General features: G+C 38.3%; 2 protein-coding genes across 7 annotated transcripts in view; one reads left to right on the top strand and one right to left on the bottom strand.

Annotated features, from left to right (window-relative positions):
* Positions 1-25,092, bottom strand: part of TDO2 (tryptophan 2,3-dioxygenase) — a 45,600-nt gene extending 20,508 nt beyond the window's left edge. The window contains exons 1-3 of one of the 6 annotated variants that reach the window (XM_066996095.1): positions 23,565-25,092; positions 16,891-17,001; positions 16,584-16,657 (exon numbers count right to left, since the gene is read on the bottom strand). The gene's annotated coding sequence lies outside the window, so the exon portion shown is untranslated. Of the gene's footprint in view, positions 1-857; positions 922-16,583; positions 16,658-16,890; positions 20,383-23,564 lie in introns of those variants that run through there. The other 5 variants (XM_066996094.1, XM_066996098.1, XM_066996093.1 and 2 more) reach the window with 5 other exon arrangements.
* Positions 3,259-14,643, top strand: ASIC5 (acid sensing ion channel subunit family member 5). Its single transcript, XM_066996551.1, has 11 exons — positions 3,259-3,322; positions 3,926-4,232; positions 6,178-6,409; positions 7,083-7,202; positions 8,144-8,293; positions 8,859-9,006; positions 9,672-9,728; positions 11,117-11,285; positions 13,137-13,260; positions 13,733-13,820; positions 14,444-14,643. The coding sequence occupies exons 1-11, from the start codon at positions 3,259-3,261 to the stop codon at positions 14,641-14,643; spliced, it is 1,659 nt and encodes a 552-aa protein (XP_066852652.1).
* Positions 25,093-26,782: the final 1,690 nt, after the last annotated feature.

Raw genomic sequence — 26,782 nt, 5'->3', positions numbered from 1 at the left:
ATTAATAGGAATCAGTGGATCTGCAAATAACTGCTCAGCAGTACATTAGGTGTGGTTGAGTTATGTATAGATGTTGAAAAACAGTTCACTGTTAAGTACTTTACTGCTCGAGTGAACGCAAGTGCTGCTCAAAGCTTGCCCTGGCAGAGAGCCTCGTCTGTGAGGCAAGAGTAACAAAAGGAAGAGGGATTTCCAAGAAGCCGGGTACAGAAATCTGCTTGCCACACTGGAATGACTAAATGGAGCTCAGTGCTTCATCTTGCAGCTCATCGCTTGACCAACACGGCCAGAAAGCAGTCAGCGAACAACCGGCCAGTGAGGTACCAAGGGGCTGAGCTAGTGCACCTAGAAACCCAAGGACACTGTGGGCATTAACTTTAGGAGCTTTACTAAGAGAAAAATGAGAGATGAAGCAGTCCCAAAATCTCCACCCCCTGCAAATCAGAGAGGGACTGTGACAGTTTTTTAGATCTTCCTAGATGATTCATCAAGTACATCCCAGGTCTGAGCTTTTGAGTGCTTTCTATTGCCTTTAATTAAATGCTCAGTTCTTTACTTGAAACGAATTTCAAACAAGCTGATACCACACATCCACCAGTTTCTTTTTTTTTTCTTTTTTCTTTTTTTTTTTTTTCCATAAGGAGTTAATGGAATGATTGACTCTCCATGTATTTTCTTCCTCACCCTCAGAGTTAGTTCTCAGGAATAACAGCCCATTTCTTGCTAAAGCCCACACGAATGTGAAATCTGGAGGTGGTTATGAGGACAGTTATTCAAAGCAAGGGTGAACTCCATCCTACAGCTGGTGGGAACCCACTGGCAGACATTCATCGCCCTCCAGGGAAAGGTTTCCTTACCTACTTAAAGATAATTTATTCAGTTCTGAACAGCACAGTACTTTAGTGAAGATGACCGATCTTTCTGAAATAAAAGGAAAAATTATGAAAAAATAATTTGCACGCTGATGCAACAGGACAGAAGTCTGCACTTCTATTATTATTGGTATAATAAGTACTTAAACATCTGATCCTGTCATAAAACTAATCTTCTCTTGTACTTTGCAGACCAAGTTATTTAAAGGCAAAACATAGCAACCCCGGCAGGTAAATTGCCCAGTGCTATGTGTCATCAAGTATCACCTCCCATTTAGTTTTCTATAAAAGCCATTAGCTAGCAATGATCACAGTGATAAACCAGCTTACTGTATCCTTTCTTTCCTTACTGAAATAAGCAGAGCCTCATGGACCAACTGGGGAGATTCACTCAATTGGATGCTAAAGGTATGTAACTTAGACATATTAGAGTGCCTTACCAAAAGTGTTGCATTTCGGTAGTTTTTTTCAGGGTCGCCAAACAGAATGAGAAAAGTTCTCTCTCTTCTGTTGTAACCTTGTCCAAAAATAGCAGTAATGTACATTTTTCAAGATATAAAGAAGAAGGGAGAGATGAAAAAGAGCTTGCAGAGATAATGTTACACTTAGGACACGAGGGAAACTCTCTAGTTATTGGTCCTGCATTTAGAATAAAACTAACAGAGCTTTAACTAGGCAATGACTTTTCTGAGTGATGCCATACTTTAATGATTTTTAGATTAAGGCAAAAAGGAAATCCTGAAACTATCTGGACTAACTAACCTTTGCATAGGCAGAAGTCACATGTAACCTCCCTGAAATCACTCCTTCCAGGTAAGAGTTCTGGCTGAAGTTGAGCTGTCTTTCACAAAGCTGTTCCTTTTTGATAAGTTCATTAATGAAAATCCAATCAAAATTTACCACTGGGAATGCAGAAATAAATATGTTGTACTTAATTTCTGTTGTGCAAGAGCTTAGCTTCCAGTTCTTTCCAATGGGACCTTTTATATCTTTTTTCCCCACTGGGTCAAAAGAGCTTATTATTATTACCTATCAGTTTCCTATACAAGTAGTGATCAATTACCTATTTATTGAACTTAAAAAAACCTTCTTTATGTTAACACTAAGTTGGATGTAAAGATACGGTGAATTTCTGAAGTCTTTAGGCAAACTTAAAATAGCATGCCCCTGGACATGTATCCCTGGGTTATACATACAGGGAACTCATTTCTCCTTTAAAAACATTGGACTGGGAAATCAGGTTCATCTGACTAACCATCACGGTTCTTGGGGCTTCTTCAGCAATCAGAATTTTCTGAGGCAAAGCACCTACAGCCCATCCTGAACGTATAGTCTACCCTGCTTGTTCTTAGATGCATGTTCCATACTTGCCTACCCTGAAATGTGGTTTTCTCCTGAACCTGGATTCCTCTCTCATTTCCTTTCTTATCCACCCTTTAACCCTTGGATCCTTTATTAAAATTGTTTTTATCCACATTTGACTTTTTTTTATCATAGTAGCTGCATTAAATGTACTTTGTATTGCTACCAAAAGAATGATATATCTGAGGTCTAATGTATGGCTAAGGTCTTACCGTCTATCTAGCACCAGCTTGGATACTCTAACTCACCTAGTCACAGCTAGTTCAACTGTGTTGGATACACAGCCTTAGCCCAGATACACACAACCTAATTTTATAGAGCATAAGATGAAGGGTTAATCATTTATAATATCGCACTCATTGACATTATATTGGTGTATTACTTTACCATTCATTAATTGAAACCTGGAATAACCATTCTATTATAACAATAAGAAAAGATGTTAGAAAGAAATATCTAGCTTGCAACAGAAAGAATCTGAGAAGCCATGGCTGAAGTCAAAGTTTAGTGACATTATGAAATCATTTAAAGTCAATGAAGTCATAGCTCGTTTTACAAGAACCAGACTGAGACCAAAGATGAATGATTAAAGAAAAATTGCATCTTCAGATCCTGAAAACAGTTGCCAGCATCTATATCTGGCAATGGTGGAATATAAAATTTATGTTCTACCTGTACTTCTTGGACCAACATTATAGTCTGCACAGAAGACATAGTTCCTAATCATTTCCCCTTTATTACAATGTGAAGTGCAAAAGCACCCACGGCTGAACAGCTTTGCAAAGGAATCTAACAGTCATTAGAGCTAGAAGAAAAACTTCTGAGCAGTTTTCCAGCAGAAGTAGCTGTTTGATGATTAAAAGGAGTTAGAGTAAATCATACTAGTATTGATCAAAGTTCTCATATGAAGCATTAAATATATATATATATTTTCTTTTGGAAACATTTTGAAATCCAAAATTGGGATTTAATTATCACAGTCTGCACATAAGACAAAAAAAAATCCCAGAGTGTTGATGTGGTCATGATTGCAATAGCAGATGAATCTCACATCCCTTCGTTCCTCTGCCCAACTGTAACAGCCTCTAGTAAATCAGTCTGATAAAGTGTATATGTTCATCCTACAAAACATGCCATACCCTAAAGTTTACTCATATAAACCCAAGGAAGAGAGTAGATTTCCCTTTGAATCTGTAACCTTTCAAATTTTACCCAGAGTTTCAATAATGAAATAGTAAAAGCCTGAAAAATATGTAATTCCTTTTTTACCTGATTTATTAGAGCAAGCAGGAGGGACCAGGACTTCAATAGGATGTTACTGTAATAATCAGATGCTTAGCTTTTTACAGTAGTTTCACAGCATCCTGTGGTTTTAGATTACTGAGGTATGTCAAAAACATTCTTTTCCACAGAGGTGGAGCTCCTCATTTATATTAATATGTTTAAGAATATGTATACATAAAATATTGCAAGGCATAGTCTGTTCTCAGGCAGAGAAGAGAGAACTGAGCTAATCTAGCACACAAGACTTCCAGGGCTCTAGACCATCCTTGGAAGGAAGCTCGCTAATCAAAAAGAGAATTTACAACTCTTACAAGATGCGTTTGAGTACCAGAGTTACAGTTTCCTTTCCAAAGTGCCATTTAAATGCTAATTTTAAAAAACGTGTTTTCATTTTGTTCAATATTAAGGAAAATTGGAAAAGATACGATTGTACTTAATAAAGAAACTGCAGCCGTGCTTGGAAGACAGAAGGAGGTATCACCAGGAGTTCGCCTCATCCACTTCATTTCATGGAGTGCAAAATATTGTCCGAAGGCGGAGCAGGACACATAGAGGGCTGTGGCTCTTAGTGGTCACAGGCTGTCTTGGCATTGTCATTTGGCAAATCTGCAGTCGCTTTATATATTACTTCAGCTGGCCAACCACAACCACGGTGGTAGTTCAGTATGTGGAAAACGTCAAATTCCCTGCTGTGACTTTTTGCAACTTGAACAGGTAAAAGTTGGGTTTGTTGTTCGCTCTTGAGAGGCAACACCTCTTTTTCTGGCTAACATAAAGCAGCTGGGACCCACAGCTTGATTTAACAAATTACATAAAACAAAGCCAAAAAAAACATGTCTCCAAGGGGTCTGTCTTCCACACCACCACGTGAGATTCCACTGAGGAGGAAAACATGAGAATCAGGGGAGGTTGTCTTTAATCTTTCCCCTTCTTCAAATGAGGAACGGCACCACAGATTTCTAAGATTCAAAAAGTAAGGGGGGGTATAAAATCCTCTCTGGCATTATTCTTCTATGTATAATCATAAACCTCGAGTGTTCCTTCTATAGTGTAACTGAGGCACAGTCAGTCATACCCAAGCTAAAAATAAAACAACATTTGCAAATAGAGAGGTTCAAATAAAACCTCATGCAAATGTAGAAACCTTAGTCGAAGCAGTTATTTTTCCTCAGAGGTGCTCAATGCCTTTATGGTTCGAGCTGATGTCAGTGGGAGTTGTAGGAGGAAAGCATTTGGCATGTTTGAAAGTCATATCTAAGCAGAAACTTCACTACAGGTTTCTACAGGTGAAGATACTGGCCAGGATTCAGATGCAACAACTTTAAAAATAATGCAGTAAAACTACTGCCTGATTTTTAGAGCAAATATGTAATTTAACAACTGTTTTAGTAATGGAGAAATCTTAGCATTCTTGGGAAAACAATGTAAGTTTTAAGAACTTCTACCTCTTGTTGGCAGAATCAACCAGAAGTCCAAGTCTCAAATATCTGAAGCCTTTCCACCTCACTATTTTTCCTTCCCATTGCCCTTTGTAAAGCCATTTTGGGTTATTCTGTAGAACATACACTGGGAGTAGAGTACAGTGTGTATTATAAAAACGTCTCACTTCTTGCATCTATAGCGGCAACACCTTGTGAGCAAACAGCTCCTCAGCACAGCAGCTATCTGCCTAAGAGGCAGTTTGCTGCCATATCCATCTGTTGTTCATGTCATGCTTATTCTTTCCTCCTGTTTTTAGTGACTGTTTTCTTTGCTGGTGGAACAAAGAGGCATAGCTCTACCTCTGCCTTTATTTTTTGACTCAAATTCAGTTGAAGAGCTGTTCCTACTGATCTTTCTTAAGCTTGTGCATTAAGATCTATTATACAAATACATTGATATGTTTTGTAAAATAGGATTATATAAGATAATGATTCTGAAGAACACAGTATTGCTGTTTTCTTAGGTCTTATTCTCATTTTAGTATTTTGAGATTAAACTTACCATAACAGTTCTCTGAACCCTTAATTTACTTCAGCAAAGGTCTTCAATGCAAGATCCTGTACATCAGGAAAGCACCTCCAAAACCTTACCATATTTTTTCAGTTTTCAAGTGGATTCTAGGAGTAAGGGTCACCCTTGGTTCATGCCACTGTCACCAACTACAGGGTTCATGAGAAGGTAGTGCCTTAGCAACACAGGTACATGAGATGTACTTAGTAATCAATTTTCTAAAGGATGGAACACAGCTTTCTTTTTTCTTGCCCCCCCCCCCCCCCCCCCCCCCCTTTTTTTAAGGAACAGCTCCTTCCAGCTATTTTCCTCATGTAAATGCAATTGTCCTGCTTTTCTTCAGCTCTAGAAATCTGGAGGTTGCCTTATGCAGATGACTGTTCTTATTTATTAAATAACCACACACAACAGAAATGTTTCTAGAATAACCCTGGAAAGGGGTCCCTTTCCTGCTTTCTTGTTTGGAAAATAACCTTTTCCTAGAAATGGAGACTATATTGTTTATCCATGTTAGAGAGATCAAAGTGCAAGTGCAGGCATAGTGGGCAAGAATCAGATAGAGTTAACAAGCAGGCAACAAACCACGTCATGGGTTTGGTGAGAGCACTGAGATCAGTCCTGTAACTCTACAGAACTCCAAGCCATTCTTTTTCCTTCCCACTGACAGGTTTCAAGCTCATGCAGTGAGCAACCTCCAAGTCATTTTTCTCCTTTGGAACATCGTGTCTGGAGTTGTCCAGAAATTTGCTATGGAAGACAAATATTCTCAAGAGATAAATGATTTTCTTCTTGGAAACCAGAACTTCAGCATTAAAGAGTTTACAAGGAAAAATGGGTTTTATCTAAACCACAGCACATTGCTAGAATGTGAATTCTTTGGAAAGACATGTCACCCAGAGGTAAATATTTTTCCTTTTATTACATCAGAAGCATGGAGAGGAAGGGGATGTATTCTTACCACTCAACTTCAGACACCTGGTTTTGCCAGCTACTCCCCTGCCTTCCCTTCACAGCTGGTCAATTGAGAGAAAACATCCTGCTCTAAACCACCCTGAGGAGCACCCCAGCTCTCCCAGTGACCACAGAGGCAGCCCGCTGGCCTACCTGAGCTATAACATGGAATTTCAGTTTAAATTGCTCTCCGCCTAGTCCCACGTCTGCATAGATAGCAGCCTTTGAAAACTGTCATGCCTCCAGGCTTCATGCAGCAACCTTTCCCATCAATGGCCTATAACCAACATCAGTGTGAATGGAGTTTTTTTGCACAACATGGTTGCATTGTTGCACTCAGCTGATGTAATTAGTTCTGCAACAGCAACAAACGAATATGATCCTCTCATTTGTGTCTCAGTTCTGCCATACAACAACTCCCAACTTCAATAGAATATGTGAACAGAAAAATCAGTCCCATATTCTTGCAGGTTAGCCTTATTCTTAGCACTGCCATGGGGGAGGGGCGGGGGGAGACTAAACCAAAAAAACACTAGTCCATCTCTTACATAGTGATTTACTAATGAAATTTTAAGTGATTTTTTCTTTTATTTTACACTTCCATATTTTTCTTTATTGAAGGATTTTGAACATATTTTCACTGAATATGGAAACTGCTTTACTTTTAATTACAATGGTCTTCCAGCAAGAAGCGTGAGTTTGTCTGGAAGAGGCTTACGTTTACTTTTTGATGTCCAGCAGGTACAGATATACCAATGATTATATACAAAATCATGTAATAATTCATAGATCAGTAGATTTTTCGTTTTACACAGACCTTCAGAATTCCATGCACAAAATTATTTTTCAAGACTATTCCTGAGTAAAAGCATATTTTAAAGGAAAGATCCAAAACTAGTTTAAAAATTCTGAATAACTATTGACTGTGTCCCCAAACCAAATGGTGTAGAAAGTTGCAAGTGAGCATATATACGTATATATACACGATTCACCTACAGCTGAAAAATATCATCAGACAAATAATATAATTTTATACAAGCAACTCAGGATAACATCTCTATCTCAGTAAAAGACCCACTAGGGGAGGTCACATGATGCCAATTTCTAAGTAGTACTGAATTTTTGTTTCAGCAGCATCTTAAGTGTCTCTTGTCAGCTAAGATCTGGTCTTTGCACTGTAAAGACTTTATTAGGATTGTCTTTGGTCGCAAAATACAGAAAGCTCAGGGAGTATCACCTTATGAGATCAGGGAAGAAAACTAAAACCTAGAACGATAAGAGTTAGACATTCACTTTTGTTCCCTAGCAGCTATAGGGGAGAGGAGTGACAGGTTCTCAAGAGAGTAATGGAAAGCTTGCTGAAACATGGAGTAGTTGCAAGAAGAAGTGTATTTCCAACTTATGAAAAAGGTTCATCTATGCCTTCTTGCTTTTGAAAGTGGGAGAGCACAGAAGGAAGGAAAAAACACTAAAATTTAGAGTAACTGGAAGGAAACCTACAAAGTTAATAAAGAAAATTCGAGTCAGCTTACTTCTACATTTTCCTGTAAATTGCTAAAGAGGTAACAAGAGAAATAAGACCAAATAATAATAATAATAAAAGCAGCACCATTTTAAATATAGCTTAAACTTCAGAGCATAAGCAAAGCCAAAACTATTTAAAATACTTCTTTTTGTATCAGGAGCAATTCACTGATGATCCCTCCCTTGGTTATACTGATGCTGGCATCACTTTTGTTATCCATTCACCCAAAGAGGTTCCACGCTTTGATGGTTTAGGTCTATTAACACCAGTCGGCATGCATGCACAGGTCGCAATCCGCCAGCTGAAGGTAAGCACCTTGTCCATCAGGTGGAAATATTAGTCTATACCATTGCTAATCTTTTCTGAGGCATGGCAATAAATTACAAACTTTTGCAGTTATTTAATATTTATCATGCCACAGTGAGTCCTAAGAATAACATTTCAACCAGCTATATAAAAAAAACTCACCAACAAACCTGTTATTTTTTTCCAAGATATTAATGGTCTGCCTAATCTGTTTGTACTCAAGTTAACCTCTCACAGTCTCACTGACACAACAATACAAAGATAGTGCAGTAGCATCAATATGTTCCATCACAACTAATTTTGTATCAGATTCCTGATAGTCCTCTCCTAATACAACCAGAGAAAATTACCCCGCTGCACTGGGCTGTCCGATCAGGTCCTGGTTTTGCTGTGTGAGAGTGACGATTATTTTATAATCCTAAAAGCATAAACTGTAATCTCCTCCAATTAAATCACGATATTACTGCTCATGTCTTAAACAGGCTTCTTTTAGCACTGTAAAATGTGATAAAGCAATATCTAAATTAAAAGAGAAATTTATGTATTCTGTTATTATTACTTTACAGTCAATTATCCAAGAATACCCATGGGGAGAGTGCAAGCCTGATATAAAGCTTCAGTACCAGAATATTTATAGTACTAATGGCTGTTTGCAGGAATGCAAGGCCCGGTACATACAGGACTGGTGTGGCTGTTTGCCTTTCATTCTCCCAGGTATTTTTTAGGACTACCATATGCTCTAATTAATGACTATCTTACTAGGAGAACTAACTCAATATTGAATGGCAAAGGAGACAGGGTACATCTTTGTGGGATATTTATAACTTGGATTGTTTAATTTTCTTAAATCTCTTTTTTTTTTTTTTTTTAATTCAGAGAAAAGCAGCAAGATATTTGGTCAACTCTAGACTTAGCATCTGTCCATTAACTATTTTTAGGATACACACCAAAAATCTTGAAAAAGATAAGTTGGTGTCTGAGTAATCTTCCATGAAATTTGAAACCTTTGCTGAAACGTGGGATGTAATCATAACTTACATCTACCCATCTTGTTTTGTATTTTCACCACTAAGACAGAAATTCCTTAGCAAGCTAATACAAAGAGTGAGCCATAGCCTTAAAGGCAGTTCTAGCTGGCAAACCTAATAATAATATTCAGTCCTCCAGTGAGCCTCTTGGCTTGGTCTATTGTTTTCTATTGCTAGGTACCCCTTGTGGCATAAATGCACTGTGCCGTACTGAATTGTTTTCTCAGTTGTACAAAGAGAAGCACAAAGTGGTGTCTAGGCTTTGATGACATTATTTTTAAGTTTAGCACAAATAGAGCTAATGGCTAGATTGTTGATTTAAGTTCCTAAAGATACTTCTTTATTTTTAAGGCAATGGAACCGAATGTGATTTGCTGAAGTTTTACAATTGCGTTTATCCTGCAGTCTGTAAGTATTAATTTCATATTCATATTTTCTAAGCCCATTCCAAATAGTAGAAAATATCTATCAGTTAAAATACTGAAAGTAGTACTGAAATGAAGTACATCCCAGTTCATTTAAGACTCTGAAAACAGAGATCAGACACAGTAATGAGAAGTTTGGTAACTGATGAAAAAATAACACTAAATCACTGGAGTTCAAGATTCTATAGTTAAAAAAAATGAAATGAATCATATTTTCAAAATGCTTCAAATATAATTCTTTTTTATGAGCAAATAATCTACACACAGTAGATATGAAATTCTTAAGTCACTACAGCAGACTTCCTGGAAAACACTGTGAGTGATAATCTCAGAAGTAACTTCTCATGAGTTTTGGAAATCCTCCTTTTTAATTCTTATGGATTCAGCTATGTGATGTGACTCTCTCTTCCCAGAGGAAAGAACAATTAGGAAACCACGTAGATTAACAAGTTTATTTCTGGAGGAAGAGAGTGCTTCAAATTGTCACCTAACAGGCTGAGATACTTCCTCTTCCCCAGCATGCTAGCATGAGAAGCCCACATACAGAGGGAAGGTGCAGCAGCTGCCACTACACCAGGGCAAACTGAGCACCACAGGCAGGAGGTTACACTACTCGCCTCAGAGTGGAGGCCTTTAGGTTAGGGTTTATGCTTCAGGAAGTATTTATGTCTTACCATTTTTTTCTACATTGATTTTCTGCAGCTTTTCCAGATTTACTCAGTGATTTCTTTCTGTTAAAGCCTTGTCAGAGGAATGGCCTCCCAGAGCAGTCACACCTGCAGAATTTTGTCACATCTGTTTGGTATTTGAGGAAACAGAAGGATCCCCCTCAGCTGACTTAAGCCCAAAAGTAAAAGGACAGGGGTGTTAAGTGAGCTCAGTTTAGCAAAACTTTTATGAAGTTATCAGATGACAATAAATTACCACTGCCACTGCTCTAGAACCTACTCCTGTGCGTTGAAAGGAGCTAGGCAAACATCAAGACCAAGGATTATAAACCTAAGTATGTAACCAGAAGGCTAGCACAGAACATGGGCACCCTTCTGTTGTTCTACTGATAAATCATGGATGAGAAAGAGTAAGTGCATAAAGTCCTAATGAAGGTGAAAAGACTTGCAAGTGCTGAATTTCTGTAGGGGGGCATAGAAAGGGGGAATAAATCAAAACCAAAAATTTCAACCCTTAATACTGTGCTCCAGCTACCTAAGTGCCTTTTACAAATACGTGTTTCTTCCTTCAAACTAGTATGTACCAACCTTTCTAGGGATAATTAACCAAAGTCTTTATTAAAGTCATTTTGTAAGGTTAAAAAAAGTCCTAACACTGTGTGTTGTTTTAGAAACATGCAAGTTCTTTCTCCTGAAATTTCAGATGATATAGAGATAAAAGGATTGTGTACAGTAGGAACTCACAATTCCACTTGCCCTGCCCCTTGTGAAGAAATGGAATATCCTACTACTGTCACCTATTCAAGTTTTGGAGGAGAAAAAGCCATAAAATACATTTCTGCAAAGCTGAAGAAAAGCCCAGAATACATCAGGTAATCTCGCTTAACACTTTGTCTAACAAGGAAATAATCCATTACATCCAAGTGTGTGAACAGAGTGTATGATGTAAATGTGACCTTTTAAAAATATACTCTGAAGTGTGTGGTATTTAACATGTTGTCTGCGATGTAACCAATCTTGTCTAAGAGATTAGTTTAGGATTTATACATGTTCATGGAGGTCTAAACTATACTTAGATACATCTAAGACCTGTGGATAACATAAAATAGATACCTCAGTTGAAAAGTAATGTTCTATGCTACCTTTTGCATTATTTTTAATCATTCTTTGCAATTAGGTATAAAGAAAGGGCAGGGTTATCAAACCTATTCACAACCCACATGAGCAATCCACCCAACGAAGAAGACAGATTTTTCACACCTGAATTCAGTGAACAACCTAAATAGATGCTAGATAAAGTCCTTCTTTCTCTCAGTGCATTACCAAAAAAAGCTTCAAAAGCTCTGAAGAGCTAGGTTTTATTGTGACAAAAATGTCACAAGTTTAAAATTCTTTTCTATTGTTAGTAAAATCTATTGATACTGTTTACATTATGAAATATATTCAGAAAATATTTGATGAAATATTCTCATAAGGTAGCAAAATAAGATGGTTCTATCTGTGTGATTGAAAATGCTACCTACCCAACAACAACAACAAAGTAGGACTATACCCAAAGAAGAGACCTTCTGGTGTAAAAATATGTCTCTATGGTACTGACTACACATTTTATCTGGTAAATTATGTTAGAAATTAAGTTATGCACAGAGCTGTGTTATTCAGTAGTAGCACTGAGCTAACACGATCTGAATACTTTTAAGTTTGTGGAAGAAATATCAAATATACTTATGATTTAATAAAACATACATACCTTACACTTGCAATATAATAAATTGATGCTGAATTTCCTTGAAAATGCATGCATTATATACCCAGTAGAATGATTTCCATAATTTTCTGCTAGAAAGATACTTCTCAAAGAGCATTCAATACAGTTTTGTAGTCCAAATTACCTCTTACTCACGGAGGTAGATGTTACTTGTACACATAAGTATTAACACAAATTCTACATGAACCAATAATATTCATGGATTCAAACATATTTATAAAGAACCGTAGAAAATCTGGCTAATGAACTATCTCTGAGTATTTCATTGTTTCAGTGACTTTAGTTTTCTCACTCTTGAAACCATCAATCTGCAAATGCTTCCATATATTTATACATGAACAGGAACTATATGAGTATTATGAAAATTAAATCTATTATTATATGCAAAAGATAATAATCCTTTGAGAACATTTTATCTTTATTGATTATTTTATTGTATGTAAACATCATGCACAGCCCAGCAATTATTTAATTAGGCAAGCGAAAATAGAGAACATTCTCCTGTTACCAAGACTTAACCAATAGGAATCCTGCCCATGTATTAAAAAGTACATATTCTGAACGGTAAAACATAGACACTGATTAATTTCTGAAAATTTAGGAAGGGAAAAGTTAACTATTTACTACCTTATTGGATAGAACCACTAGGAACTCTATGACAATTGTAGGTCTTACAGTAAAAGCCATGAAAGTAGGATTATTTTTATTACCCAATGTTACCTACATTTTAGAATTATCACCTAAAGAAATGGAAGTCATTTTATATAACCAATACTGTATTTTCAGTGAATATCAAATTAATAAGCTCATTATCATTTTCAACCTCAAAAACTGTAGCTGTTTACACTTCTGAATAATAAACACTACTTTTATTCTTAAATGATATGACATTATTTATGCAATCAGTTTTTGCGTCTGTTTTATTCCTCTACTGTTATGTTTATCTTCTATTTAGCAGCTACGCTGACTCTTTCAGTAGTCACGATATCACAAAGATGAGCTCTTTATTCTCGCTGAATCATTCCACAGATCCTGCTCCACCAAAGATTTGCCTGCTCTTCCACTTTTGCAGCAGGCAAGTAAGAGAAGCTATTAGCAGAGGGTAGAACTAAGCATCTGAGTATAGGACAAGGGCTTTTCTGCACAAATACAGTCACTGAGATCATCAGGATTAAATATGCATTTGCACATAAACGACAGGCTATATTAGACTACATTTCCAAGCAGTGTATCTGCTGTAGTTCAGGATGCTTGACACTTCCACTTAAGCTTATCTCTGCAACCCTTTAGGATTTTATCTCAATAGTGCTGAGTTGTTCTTTTAACATAGCCTGGAGATCAGCTCCTCTAATTAGCTCCTTTTATAACTATTGCTATTAGAAAACATTGTTTTTCAGTCATCTAACTAATTTTTATACCTCTTAGTGGATTGCTCTTTTAAAGATACATCACTCTCCACAAAGGCAGTTCATACTGATGGATGTTGGTAAAAAAGAACAGCCTGACTCCTGGCTGTGTTATGTAATACTGTATGTGCTTGTCATTAGGCAGAACCTTGTGCTTATTGACATTAAGTACCATGATCTGAGCTACAAAATAACTCAGCAGCAGAAGGCCTTGTCTGTATCTGAGTTGCTTGGTAAGTGAATGCTTGACGTTTATTTATTGCTCATCAATATTTAATCTAAAATGATAATACTAAATATATATAAATAGGTATTATTTTCTCCTCTCCAAAGTCATAGGCTATCTGGGTTTATAAACAAAAAGCAATGCCTTTTATATTATAATGGTAATGATCATGTTTGCTTCATGCTCATTTTTGATATGGTCTCCTGCCATACCATTGAATGACCTGCAGTAGAGACAACAACAGAGAGTAATAATTAAATTCTGCACTAATTTACAGCTACACTACATGCTGAACTGTAAGCATAGGGAAGCTTCTGGGATTTAAAGGGGAGAGGGAGAACATAGGGAGGAGAGGCAAGAAAATGGCTTAACAGGAACAGAAACAGGAGATATTTTAAGCACATGTTCCACCGTAGGATGTGTTGTGCTGTACTTGCTTTATTTAAAATTTTAAGAAACACATTCATCTTTTTCCCACAAACATTCTTAAGAATATTAATTCTGTTTTCTTAAAGTGATGGATTATGTATTTTGAATTTATTTAGTGCTTGAGTACTAGCAGAGTTTTGTTTGCCTGCTAGACTAAACCAAATACTTAGGATGACGTATGTTTATTTCTTTCTATTACAGCTGATGTAGGTGGCCAGCTTGGATTGTTTTGTGGTGCCAGTATGATTACACTCATAGAACTGCTTGAGTATATTTTTACTAATTTCTGTTGGATGTGCATCTTTCTTCTACTGAAAGCTCCTGAAATGCCTCAGTGGAATAATACATCCCAGAACCAACCAACACACAAGGAGAAAAATACAGGAATACAAGAATGTTAGTGGCTTGTAGACTTACAAAACTAATTGTTTCTGCTACTTTCCTGCCTTTTTAAGATGCAAAGGAGACAGTAATATCTTCCAAGGCTCCCTTCCTTTATTCTTCCTGCTTTTTTTAGCACCTAGAGCCATTTCACTGTGATAGAAAATTTTTCAAAGAATGAACTTTGGAATGACTTACTTTCTTTGTCATGTACTGAAAAATGTAATTTTTACCTAAAATTTTATTTTAAATTACCAATTTTTATTAATAGCACAGCAAGTGTTACTGACATTCCATGCAATTTTGCATTTCTGACCCAGTTTATCTTCTGTATTCTGAGTGAGGAGAAATAATACACATGCCAAATTAACACACAAGAAGTTTCTTAACCACCATAAAGGTGTAGCACTGCTAAGCTGAAAAAGCAGATTCTGTATTAACGACAGTCTTTGCTCCTAGGTTTACATGTTCCAGAGAAGGATATTGTAGATCTGCCTATCAAAATTAAGAGGACACCTAATAACAATAACTGCTACAGTACATTGTCTGTCAGAAATGCATCAAAAATATTTTTAAAAATCTCATGAATCCGTCAACTACTATTAATACAAAGCTGAGAAACCTAGAGCATCTGGGTAGATGGCAAGAGGGCAAACATAGGCCAAGTTCATGTTGTTGGACCCTAGAGACTGAAAACAGACCTGTTTTCCTTCTATTATTTTTAATAGACATAAAATTGTATGATATATGGCAGAGTTCTAATTTAATTGCCAAAAAGATTGCTTCATTATGTCAATGAAACTACTGACCCCACATTTTATAGACTCTATTGACTGAGTTTATCATTGCTGGAAGCAATAAAACTTCAGGAAGGCTCAGTAGGACTGAACAACAAAATTTTAATGTTTAATGTCATAAAAGAGGATAATTAAGACTAAAGGCTTAATCTATGTCTTACTAAAATCAGTGACAGTAAGAATTCAGTGGCTTTAGTGCTGAGTCAGGCTTCCTGAAAGTTTATTTCTTTAAAAGTGCCCAGAAAAGCTGCTGTACTTTCCTACATCTGTGTGGGCCCTTGGAGCAGTGCTTTAGAGTCTCATGTTTTTAAAGAAGACATTGGTGAGTAAATAAACTTCCAAAGATGTACAATAATGTAGAGTAAATAGATACCGTTCCCACACAAACACACTAAAGATCATAGAACAGGAGTGTGCACTGGGTTGTTGGTGGTTATTGGGGGGGGGGGGGGGGGGGGAAGGGGGAGAGGACTTTTTTTCTTTTAAAGTACATTTTAGTAAACTTCAGAGTCATTAAAAACTGTGAAAGTTAATAGGATAAAGAAATGTATTGAAGATATTGTATAAAGTGAATTTATCTAGATGGTGTCTGGACACAGCTCTGAAAAAATCCACACTTGCCTAAGTGTCTTGCCAGACACTCAGAGCTTTTGGAGGTGCCAGAGCCTGGGTGGAGACCCTTTAGGAGATGTAGACACAGAACTGTCTTATATAAAATGCACCCAGGACTGAATTTAAGAATATGTGATAAAGGTTTATCCTGATTTGAAGCACTGACTTCTGTTCAATTAGCTATATGTAAGAGCAATAGGTAGCTTTATTTAAAAGCCTACTGATAGTTGCCTATACTTCAGAGTAGCACCGTACAGACTTAATTAACTTTGCTGATCAAAGCATTTGAAGTCCAATTAGAAAGCTCACACTGACTACAACACCGTATCTTCTGAACCACCACTCCCCAGGCTCTTAGATAACACCAACACAGTGCCTGAAAAGCCAGGTACAGTCAGCCATAGCCATGCTCTATAAACTGTGCTATTCTTCCATACCATCCACGCAACTTCAGCAACTAACAATAGATCGTTTTCTGTAAAGAAAGTAGTAAATGGACGTGCTCAGCATCTAAGTTCTTACAGTTAATTATAAAGTAATGAAAATGTTACCATTTGGCCATCAACAGCTTCCCTTGAACGTAAGCTCTGGAAAAGCAATTCAGGAAACAAATGTTTCTGCTTTCCTAGAAAGAGATGCCTTGATTTTACTCCTCAGTAACCACAGGTTTGAGACACCTTAAGGTTAACATACAGATTGTTGCTCAGTTATTTTTTATTTGTCATTTCTGCTGGGACTTCCCTGCTCCCTGTTATCCAGTGCACGCACACTTGTAGCAGCAGCCATAAGGGCAGGTCTACCTAACCCCACTGTCCGAGGTGTATATTGGTCAATGTGGAAGGAACAGAGTGAACGTACCATGATAGTTCTCTAAAGACTTCTCCCAGCCTTAAACAGTTTGTAGCTGTGGAACTCCTGAGCCAGAAGAAATTCTCTTTTTAGGAGTAGGAATCAGATATTATCTGGCATCTGGATAAAAAGAAAAGCAAGGGACAGATTAAACAGTGATCTAACATACTTTGTGTAGAGACCAAAGTGTTTTGCAGCTTTCAATCACAATGCTTTTTCTTGCTTGCTTCTGCAAATAAGGGCTAAATAAAAGAAAATTGGTATTGTAAACAGTAAACAAAAGAAAACTGGAATTGTTTCTGCTGTGCCAAATTTCAAATTAAATGAACCACAGAACATGCTACAGAATCAGAAAAAAAAAAAGGCCAGTTCTCAGAAAGGGAAGGTTTAACTGTTTAACTAAGCAAAGATCTAAGTACCGGAGTAAGATGACTTTTGCTTACTCCACTGACTTTTGGACAAGAATGGCTGAAAGCACTTCTTGGTTACATATTCTTCTGACATACGTGGCAGAAGAAGCCCTGAAGAAAGCACAAAGACCAGTGTTTTCCCCAGGATCAAGTGACAGACTTGGATGCTTTTTCAACAATGGCTTGTGATGAGATTATATAAAGCAATTGATTCCTCAGCACAGCTAAATATAGCAAATGTGTGCTGTGCAGCAGAGCAGAAGTAAGGGTGCTTTTGTATTTCAACTTGTGACTGTGGCTCTAGAAAGACAAAAGAATCTAAAGTTGGCTTAGGAAAAGATGTGACTTTACTGGATAAGTAAAGGTGATAACTCTACAAAGGCAACATAAGCAAGGTAATTTAACAGCATGATCAAATTCTCTCTTAATTTAGCATTACTTTGCTGCTTATTTGTTCATGTTTCCTTTTTGCAAATGCACCTCCATGCTCTCAGTGCAGAGAAGCAAGCTTTTCACATGCTGACTGTTTGAATCTAAAATGTTAAATCCTAACAATGAAATTAATGACATGACTGGGCAAGCCCACTTGAGTTCCCTTCAAATCAATGCCTCATGTGCATAATGGGATGCAACATAGAAATTTATAGCTATAAACTTGTCAGCCTGAAGATGACACCCTCCACCTGGCCCAAAATGTTGCATGTTAAAAATGGAACATTTTTAAATGACTTCTGAAGAAGTCATTAAGGGGTATTTAACACTGTAGAGAATATCATGCTGTTGCATATAACATTTTCTGAACAATGGAGGAAGGAAAATTGGGTGGTGTGGATAACAACCTGTGTTTGGTTGATCTGGATTTTATCTCCCTAGAGCATTGTTGCGTTTTCTTATGCTCCATATGGGTTTTCACACCCTTGGGCAGCAGACCAGGGTATCAAAGTATCTCCTGGTACAAGGAAGGAAGCTTTATAATCTAACAGACAGAGACTCTGCAGTGACAGATTGGGATGGGGGATGGTTGGAGATGCTTAGGGACTTGCATTACATCTTCTGAAAAGTTTCATTATCTCACTTCTTTTCTTCTTCTAACTGTATTCATAACTACTCTTGCAATGTATGTGGCAGACATCTCTAAAGGAGTGCCAGTAAAGTAAGGATTTATGCAAGGAGAAGCTGCATGATTTCGGCAAAAGAGCTCAGCAGGCAGGCCTGGCACTTGCTTATCTGGCAAAGCAAAATGAGCACAGAATGGCCTGTACAGGTTTTGGATCAGACATTCACACAGTAGGTTAGTTCATTGCAGTGTCTCACCAGTAGATGCCCCACTTACCTTAGGCTTCTCCTGTTCAGCAGGCTTCTTGTGCATGGAGTCATTTTCCCAGCATCCATTACAGAATTACTCAGTATAACTTGAGTCCGTTTATTTCCCTCTCCTTAATGATATATGAGCTTGAGAAGTATTTCAAAGGATTTGCTGACAAACTTGATGTTACTCAACCTGAACTGAGTGATAGTGTATTTGCAGCCCAATGTTTAAGTTAATTTCTGAGGTAAACAAAGCAAAAATATAACCAACTCCCCTCTGCATCAGAGTAAGCTGATTATTGGATCTCTTAATGAGCTTATACAAGCCAGCTGATCTACTGTTGGTTAAGTGCAAAGAAGAATCTCCTCAATCCTCACTGATTCTGAGCTGAATTTCCCTATAAAATCACTGAAGTTTGAAGCTGTGTCTACCCACTAGCCCTAACACAACTTTTTGCACTGTGTGTGGATCGGGTGCTGGCAGAACTCCAGGAGGGCAGCCCTCCCCACCTAAGTAATGCACCGTGGCAGCATGATACAGCCTCTTGGTTTCTTATAGATCCTTTCCAGTTTAGAAATGCTCTGGGGTTACTCTGTATATAAGAAATCCAAGGATCATCATGCAATTTTAAAAAGCCCAGGCCAAGATAAACCACAATGGTTCACTCATACTGCCTGCCAAATTACACAGTATTTTAGAAGAATATCCCTTATTATACTATAAACTTTAGTACATCGAGTTGCTGTAATTCTATCCTGAGTTAAACATGTTCTCAGGCTAACAGCTGCTGTGTTTATTAAACCTCAGGATACAGGAAGCATCTTCAAGCTTGTATTGTAGCAATTACTTACTGCGATGTTGAAACATGAATAGGTTATAAACAATAAACTCTACATGAACAGGATACTGCTGTGGATCTAGGACTAGCATCACATCTTGTTGATGCTGCTTATGATCATCCTGGTCCTGTTACTCTCTTGCTCTGTAAGTGCCTTCATCCACCTGGAGAAGCTCACCTTTGCTGAGTCCTCACTGGCAGCAAAGTCCTCACACAACAATGGGCAGCTTCTTCTGAGGAGAAAAAACTCCTGCATGGCCCTTCCCACCGCACACACAACCAACATAGTAGTAGGGGCTCCATACCCACCCCCTGTCCCAGGACAGGAACAGTCATGGTGATTTTTAAAACCTCTTTTTGGCTAAGTGCTTTGAAGAAGTGCTTTTACAAGCCGTAGGAGGTAAAGGGATTCACATGTGGATCTTTCCAGTCTCATATACTGAAGCCCTTCTACCTCTAGAAAAAATGTGTCATTTTGCTTCATTAAGCCTGATCAAATGTGTCTATTTTTGCCTTGCTAATTGTGGGGTTTCCCTTCAAAGAAATGTCCCTGGGCCTTGGAAGATTCAGTATACTTCCAGTACACTTCAGGGTCCTTGATGAAAAAGGTTTGTAGCCCACACTGTCAAAGTAAGCAAAAACAGTAACAAACCATTACACTTTCAAAACCACTTTCAACCTGGCCAGTTGTTTGAAGTCATGGACACCTAGATTAACATATGGTGGACATGTCCCCTGTAGGTCTCAATGTAAGTACAGCAACAGGTTCCCTTACCGAGGGCTTAGAAAATAGGCATTCAAGAAGGGATTGTTGATTATACTTGTTGATTACCTATTTGACCATTACTGATGTATCTACCACATCCTTAAAGGCTTCGTTTTAAATGGTGAATCAATTAGAGATAAAAAATAGGAACAGTTACATGAAGAAAAATTTTGTAAATAAGTTGTGAAATACATGGTCTTGGGGTTACACATGTGCCATAAAGTGTAAACAAGCATTCCTAAAAAAAAAAAAAAAAAACCTTCTGGTTTTGTTCAACCCAACCCATATGCCTCCCACAACAATGACTCAATTCTTAGTGCAATTTCTATAACTGACACTCCCAATATCTTCAGTTAAGAATTTTAATGTAACCTCTTTTCTTGGTGTAACCAACAGGTCTTTGTGTGCAGAGGCTGCCAAAGAACACGCTTAGAAAGCCTACTACTACTCCAGGCTAAGAGAATGTGCCCTGGAAGATTTGGCTATTGGTCAACTTGTCTGCTGTGCTTGCAACCTTTTATAGACCCTTAACTTTTCTAGCCACAGAAATTGTTATAGACTTGATCTGGTTAGCTCAGTGGAAATTTTCCACCCTAAAAACAACAAACAACTTCAGGTCATGCCCATGTGAACTACAGTTCACTTATAGATTGTGCATGCTTTAGTCTGGAAGGGCTGCACTGCATCTTGATCCTTTCCTGCAGTCTGAAAGCTTCCATTTGAAGCTTTTTAGGTTATTTTAGTTCAAACTTCTCAGAAAAGTATGAAGAAAATAGCAAACAGTGCCTCACCTGAAACAAACCAGATATGAGAAAACAAAAATATTCAACTAAAGAAACATCACAAAATGTCTGCTTTAAGACTAATTGTAAGAAGCTGTTCACTGTTGAAACAAGAAAATCTAGCAAACAGTAAAGAGGCCTCCATAATTCAAAAAAAAGGGGGAAATAAATAAATAAAAAAAAAAAAACAGAAGGAAACAAAGCAACATCATGAAGCACAGCACCATATTTATAGTAAATGGGGTTACATCTGGCTGGTGGCCAGTCACTAGTTGCGCTCCCCAGGGCTTCATTCGGGAGCCAGTTCTTTTTAGTGTTTTTATAAATTATCCAGATGCAGGACAAAAATGCGTAAGTGAGTTTGCAGATGACACTAAATTGGAAGGAGCTGTTGACTCTGACGAGGAGTGAGGCCTTGCAGAGAGATCTTGACAAATTAGAGGGCTGGGCAGTCATCAACTACGTGAAATTTAACAAGAGCAAGTGCCAGGTTCTGCACCTGCGACAGGGCAACCGTGGCTATATGTATAGACAGGGGCAAGAGAGGCTGGAGAGCAGCCCTGTGGAAAGGGATCTGGGAGTTCTGGTTGATGGCAAGTTGAGTAGGAGTCAGCAGCGGCCCAGGAGGGCCAACCGTACCGTGGGGTGCATCAGGCACGACATGGCTAGCTGGTTGAGGGAAGGGGTTGTCCTGCTCTGCTCTGTGCTGGTGCAGCTTCACTTCCAGCACTGTGTGCAGCTTTGGATACCACCATACAAGAAGGGTGTAAAACTATCAGAGAGTTTCCAAAGGAGGGCTACAAAGATGGCAAAGGTTCTAGAAGACAAGACGTATGAGGAGCAGCTGAGGTCCCTTGGTTTGTTCAGCCCAGAGCAGAGCAGGCCAAGGGGAGGCCTCATGGCGGCCTGCAGCTCCCTCACGAGGGGAGCGGAGGGGCAGGCGCTGAGCTCTGCTCTCTGGTGACAGTGACAGGACCCGAGGGAATGGCATGGAGCTGGGACAGGGGAGGGTCTGGCTGGGTGCTAGGGAAAGGTTCTGCACCCAGACTGTGGTTGGGTGTTCAAGAATCATTTGGACAACGCTCTCAGACATATGGTCTGATTTTTGGCTGGTCCTTTGAGGAGCCAGGAGCTGGACTTGGTGATTCTTGTGGGTCCCTTCCAAGTCAGGACATACTATGATTCTATGATTCATTTTCTAAAGTACTTCAAAAGATGCGGACCCTGCTCAAAAGGTCCTGCACTCTTAGAAAAAGATAAAATATCTGCTCTGTCTCTCAACTCAAAGCACTGAATCCAAAGTGTCAAAATATTTTGGGATGTCACCTTAGATGGTCAGACAGCCCTTCCCTATGTAGCCCCACTTTCATATTACCTATTCCCGCCTGCGTGCAAAGAAAGCTCAGGTGTTTTAATACAAAATAAATGGCCCAACCAATGAGCAGACCAGGCTATGCAAACACCAGGCTATGAGATTTATACCTAAATCTAATATCTAATATGAGATTTATACCTAAATCCAGAGATGATCTATTCATTCTTTACTGCTGATACATAACCAAATTCTCTCTAGGTGTCATTGCCAGTTCGTGCACATCCCATAAAAGGTTTTCAGTACAATAAGCGGATAAGAAAATTACAGCAAAAAGTTCTATCTGGAAGTCACGAATACTGTAAACAAATTAATCACTTCTTTTAATACCAAAGATGTGATAAATATGGGAAACGATCTCTTTGGGGAAAAGGGTAGCTTTCAACAGAGGGATAGAGTACTTATTGTGATATTTCCAATGAGAGGGCTAAGGATCCAAGCAGATCCTTGGTAAAGAGTTCCCTAAACATCTGGCTTCTTTCTTAACTTCTGTGTCTTTCATAACACCAACTTGGAAAGACACCTTCTAAACCCAGAACCTGCTAGTGTGTGTGCACTCAGCACTGGAGCTAGGCTCAGTGAATTTACCCGTATGGGAGTTTTCATCACACTCTCACAGCTTCAAGTTGACAAATATTCAACTGCATAATTCTGACATTGGTCCCTCGCTAGAACAAAGCACATAAAATCCTCCACAAATTGATCAGTCATTTATATTAATTCAATACCAGCTCTAAGGTACCCTATAAAGAAAATATGTAGAAGTCATCTATCAACATAGATTTCATTAACAAAAAAATAGTGGCTAAAGCTGGCCGAATTCTACACATTACATCAAGGATAAAATCTGACTACTTTTTCAGTCTTCCTAGCTGGATTTATAAACATTAGCTTATGCAAAGGGTCTTGTCCTTCAAATAATCAGCTGAAAAAGGGCAAGGGTTAGTTTTCAAGATTCTGCAGCAGCCAGCCAGCAGGACAGAACTGTTGTCCTGCTGAGAAAGCTTCAAGAGGAAGGGATTTACAGCACATATTCTAACTGTATTACTAACAGCAGATTAATGAAATAAAGCACATTCAGCACCTGCTAATTAAAATGAAAACCTATAAACAGAGAAATATTTGGCCTAAGGAACATGAAGGACAGCAGAACAGACAACAGATGCAAGGTGACTTGCAGACACAACACAAAATGGCCACACTTACAGAATCAGCTAGTGCCTGATTTCTGTCCCTCCTTTTCTTACTGAAATGAAAATTCAGCGATGTTGTTTTGTGCTGTTTCTCTGGGTGCCAAAGGGGAGAAAGTTCTCAGCAAGGACCAGACCTTCCAGCACCTTCCATGCCCCCTTACACCTCCCTCGCCCAGGTCCTCTGCATACAAAAAGCCACACTCACTCTGTTGCAGGGCAAGGCAGATGCATCCCACAAGCTGCCGTTCACGGAAGTGCCCAGACAATAAAAAGGATGTGAAAGAGACCTAACGGTCAGAAACCATCATGTCTGTTCCTCCTCTCTGAGCAATTTCCAGCTTAGGTCCTTATTTCCTGATTGCTTCTACATTTTGTTGCACCAATTTATGTGGCGATAGAATTAACTGTTTGCATGGCAGCCAGAAGAAAGCTGCTTTTTGGTATCTTTTCACAGGCAAGGAGTTTTCCAGCATGTGTTTTTTCTTTAGGAGCAGGAGATGTTCCTAGCTGACCCTGCTACTGATGACTTATGGATGTTTTCAAGTACAGGGAGCAAGTAAAACAATTTTGATAAAAGTGACCAAAAGTTCAAATCTGTGTTGTTGAGATGAATGGAAGGGAAAGGGAATTTTTACAGAAACAGAAGGGGGAAAGAAGTTAAGACTCCATAGCATCACTCCAGCCAGTTTATGCAAATCCTCATCGTTAAAGATTATGAAGTATTTTTAAGATGTAAGAACTGTAGAATACAACAGAAACAATAGACTTAGGGGCTTTTAGCACATTCCAAGTACAAGAAACAGCCTGGATACAAAGAATATTAGTTTTTACTTTTGTTTGTTTGTTTGTTTTAAGTATTTTCAATCCTGTCTCCAATTCAGAGACAACTTCAGTACCAATTGTCTTACTAGAACTTTTTCTGTACTTTCACTAGAGGTCAAAACTTCACTTTGAGTACAGTGTTCAAAATGAAAATGAGGCACAGAACTGTAAAATGGACTACTCTGCACTGGGAGTGATGCTGTGGATGAATATTTTCAGCAGAAGCTGGAAATTCCTACCAGAAAAGTGAGCACTTCACAAAAGAAGCCATTCTTGAAGTGCTAACGAGCTATTTCAGTCAACTAATTGCATTAACAGAACAGATAAAACTCATCATGGTAATGCCTTAATATCACATTGTCTTGCAGCAATGTGGTTGCTAAAAGAATTCTCCAGGTTCATAAGGGCAATAAACTGGCCAGTATGCAAGCAGAAATTACACAAAAAATCTGTAAAAAAATATACATCAAATGAAATGTTTAGTAACTTGTGCTAGCATATTAACTTTGGCTTACAAGTCTTCTCTTTAAGCAATTGCTTTGTAACATGTTTTCGTTTCATCTATGGCATTTTATTTTATTTTATTTTATTGAGCTGGAAGCTAAGCTTCCTGTAAAGGTAGTTAAAGGAATAATTTATGCTGCTGCTCAGGAAAAGTTTAACTCATTTACCTTGAATTGACATTACTACATAACAGTACTATTACAGAATCCTCACCAAAAAAAAAAAAAAAAAAAGTTAAAGATCAATGACCTTTTACTCATTTCATATTTAGATACTGGAATATGTTATGCTCATTTAAAATGCTAGGTTATGTCACATCCTTTCACACGAGACAGCTGCTACAATGCAAAGTATCAGCATATCCATCAGAGATAAAACATCTGTTTTGTGTTTTCCTAAACTAAAATGTAATGAACTACAAGATGTATGGTTTTCAAATAACATGAATACTGCCAGTATTCAATGCCTTGAACACCAACCACAAACATTTAACTGACACCCAAAGTCCAAAGGAAGGTTAGAAGTCAGGAATGGAAATGTTTGTGATTTTCTTGGGGGTTGCAGGGGCAGGCAGGGGTAAGAAGGGAATTCACAACTTAGTAAAAGTAAAGCCAAAGAAGCAATTCAGTTGACCCCAAGGTATTTGTTGATTTCAGCTGAAAAGCACTTTTAAGGCCTGGATTCAGAGAGTGGTTGCTGGGAGAGACTCTCTTGGGCACAGGAGTTGGACAAGAGGCCCAGGAGTGAACGATCATGGGAATCAAGCCCCCTCTGAGGTGGCTAGTGTCCAAAATGGGTCTAGCCAGCCAGTCTAGTCTTCTGTCTTCTGTTTCAACCAGTACCTCAGAGGAAGCAGAACAACTTTTAACTAAAAGGATGGAGAGTGTTCTTCAACAGGTATGCAGCACGGCTTAGGGACCATTTCCCTAGGAAATATGGTTCAGGCGAAAGTTGAAGTAAAACCTCTTACAGAGGTAGAGATCTGATGATTAAACCAGCACTTTTGTCCAGATAGCCTCTCTTTTCAGCCTTGTAAATTGAGAAATGGAAAATAATATATGTAATTCTGTACCGTGACAGATTATTATGCATTGAAGGAAGAAAATGCTTTTGAATATAAATATTTCCCTGTTTAACAAAACTGGTTTTTCTCTTCCTCCATTGAACAAACGAAGAGGCAATTATTTTCATGGTCTTGCTTAGGAGGAGAGTTCAGTATCTCAGGAATGCAAGTTTTTCCAACAGGTGTTGACTTTAGATTTTACAGTCTGTATGCCATAGGACAATCATTTTGTAACTGTTCAGTATTGTCATGAACATAATTAATTCTGACTGTTAGCTTTTGAGTAGCTTTCTCCTCATCGTAACTCCCAATGCAATAGATTTTATCTTTCTGTCAGGAAGAACATCTCAGAAGCGTTTCTGGAAAATGCCCCATCAGTAAGTTCATTTTGTACTACAAATCCCCGTGTTCCCTGCCCCAGGTTTTTAAGGAAAAGGGAACACTAAGAGGGAGTGAGGGCATTATGGTATCTTCTGATTGTGAAAAGGTGAATAAACAAAAAGGATCAAGCAGCAGGCATGAAAGGTGTTTAGCCAAGCTGTTGGCAGTAGACAGAGCAGCTCCCTGAGCAATGTAGGGAGCAGAATGAAGCAGAGCCAACAGCACCCTGACCATGGCACAGCTAAAGAAATCAAACTATTCCATACTACCTCTTCTGTTTGCAAGTCTCACCTCAATCAACCAGACAGGAATCCTAAATTGTGAGAAAAGATTACCAGAAAATAAGGAAAAAGATGGACTCACTGTTACTCCTCTGGAGGGTAAGATGAAACAGCATTTTCATTCTAGGTTAGGAGTTATTTGTGTTATCCTATTTATTTACCCTGTTGGAGTTCTCTTTT

This window comes from Anser cygnoides, chromosome 4 (genome assembly GCF_040182565.1).
Source record: "Anser cygnoides isolate HZ-2024a breed goose chromosome 4, Taihu_goose_T2T_genome, whole genome shotgun sequence".
NCBI classification, from domain to species: Eukaryota; Metazoa; Chordata; class Aves; order Anseriformes; family Anatidae; genus Anser; species Anser cygnoides.
Note: the sequence above shows the minus strand (reverse complement) of the source record. Positions and strands in the feature narration are given on the sequence as shown.

Bases quoted from the DNA above. Each gene is read 5' to 3' on its own strand.
- ASIC5 (XM_066996551.1), top strand. From the start codon at position 3,259: ATGATTGCAATAGCAGATGAATCTCACATCCCTTCGTTCCTCTGCCCA. The intron at 4,233-6,177 runs GTAAAAGTTGGG...TCCCACTGACAG, and splicing joins ACTTTTTGCAACTTGAACAG to GTTTCAAGCTCATGCAGTGA. The intron at 7,203-8,143 runs GTACAGATATAC...TTTTTGTATCAG, and splicing joins TACTTTTTGATGTCCAGCAG to GAGCAATTCACTGATGATCC.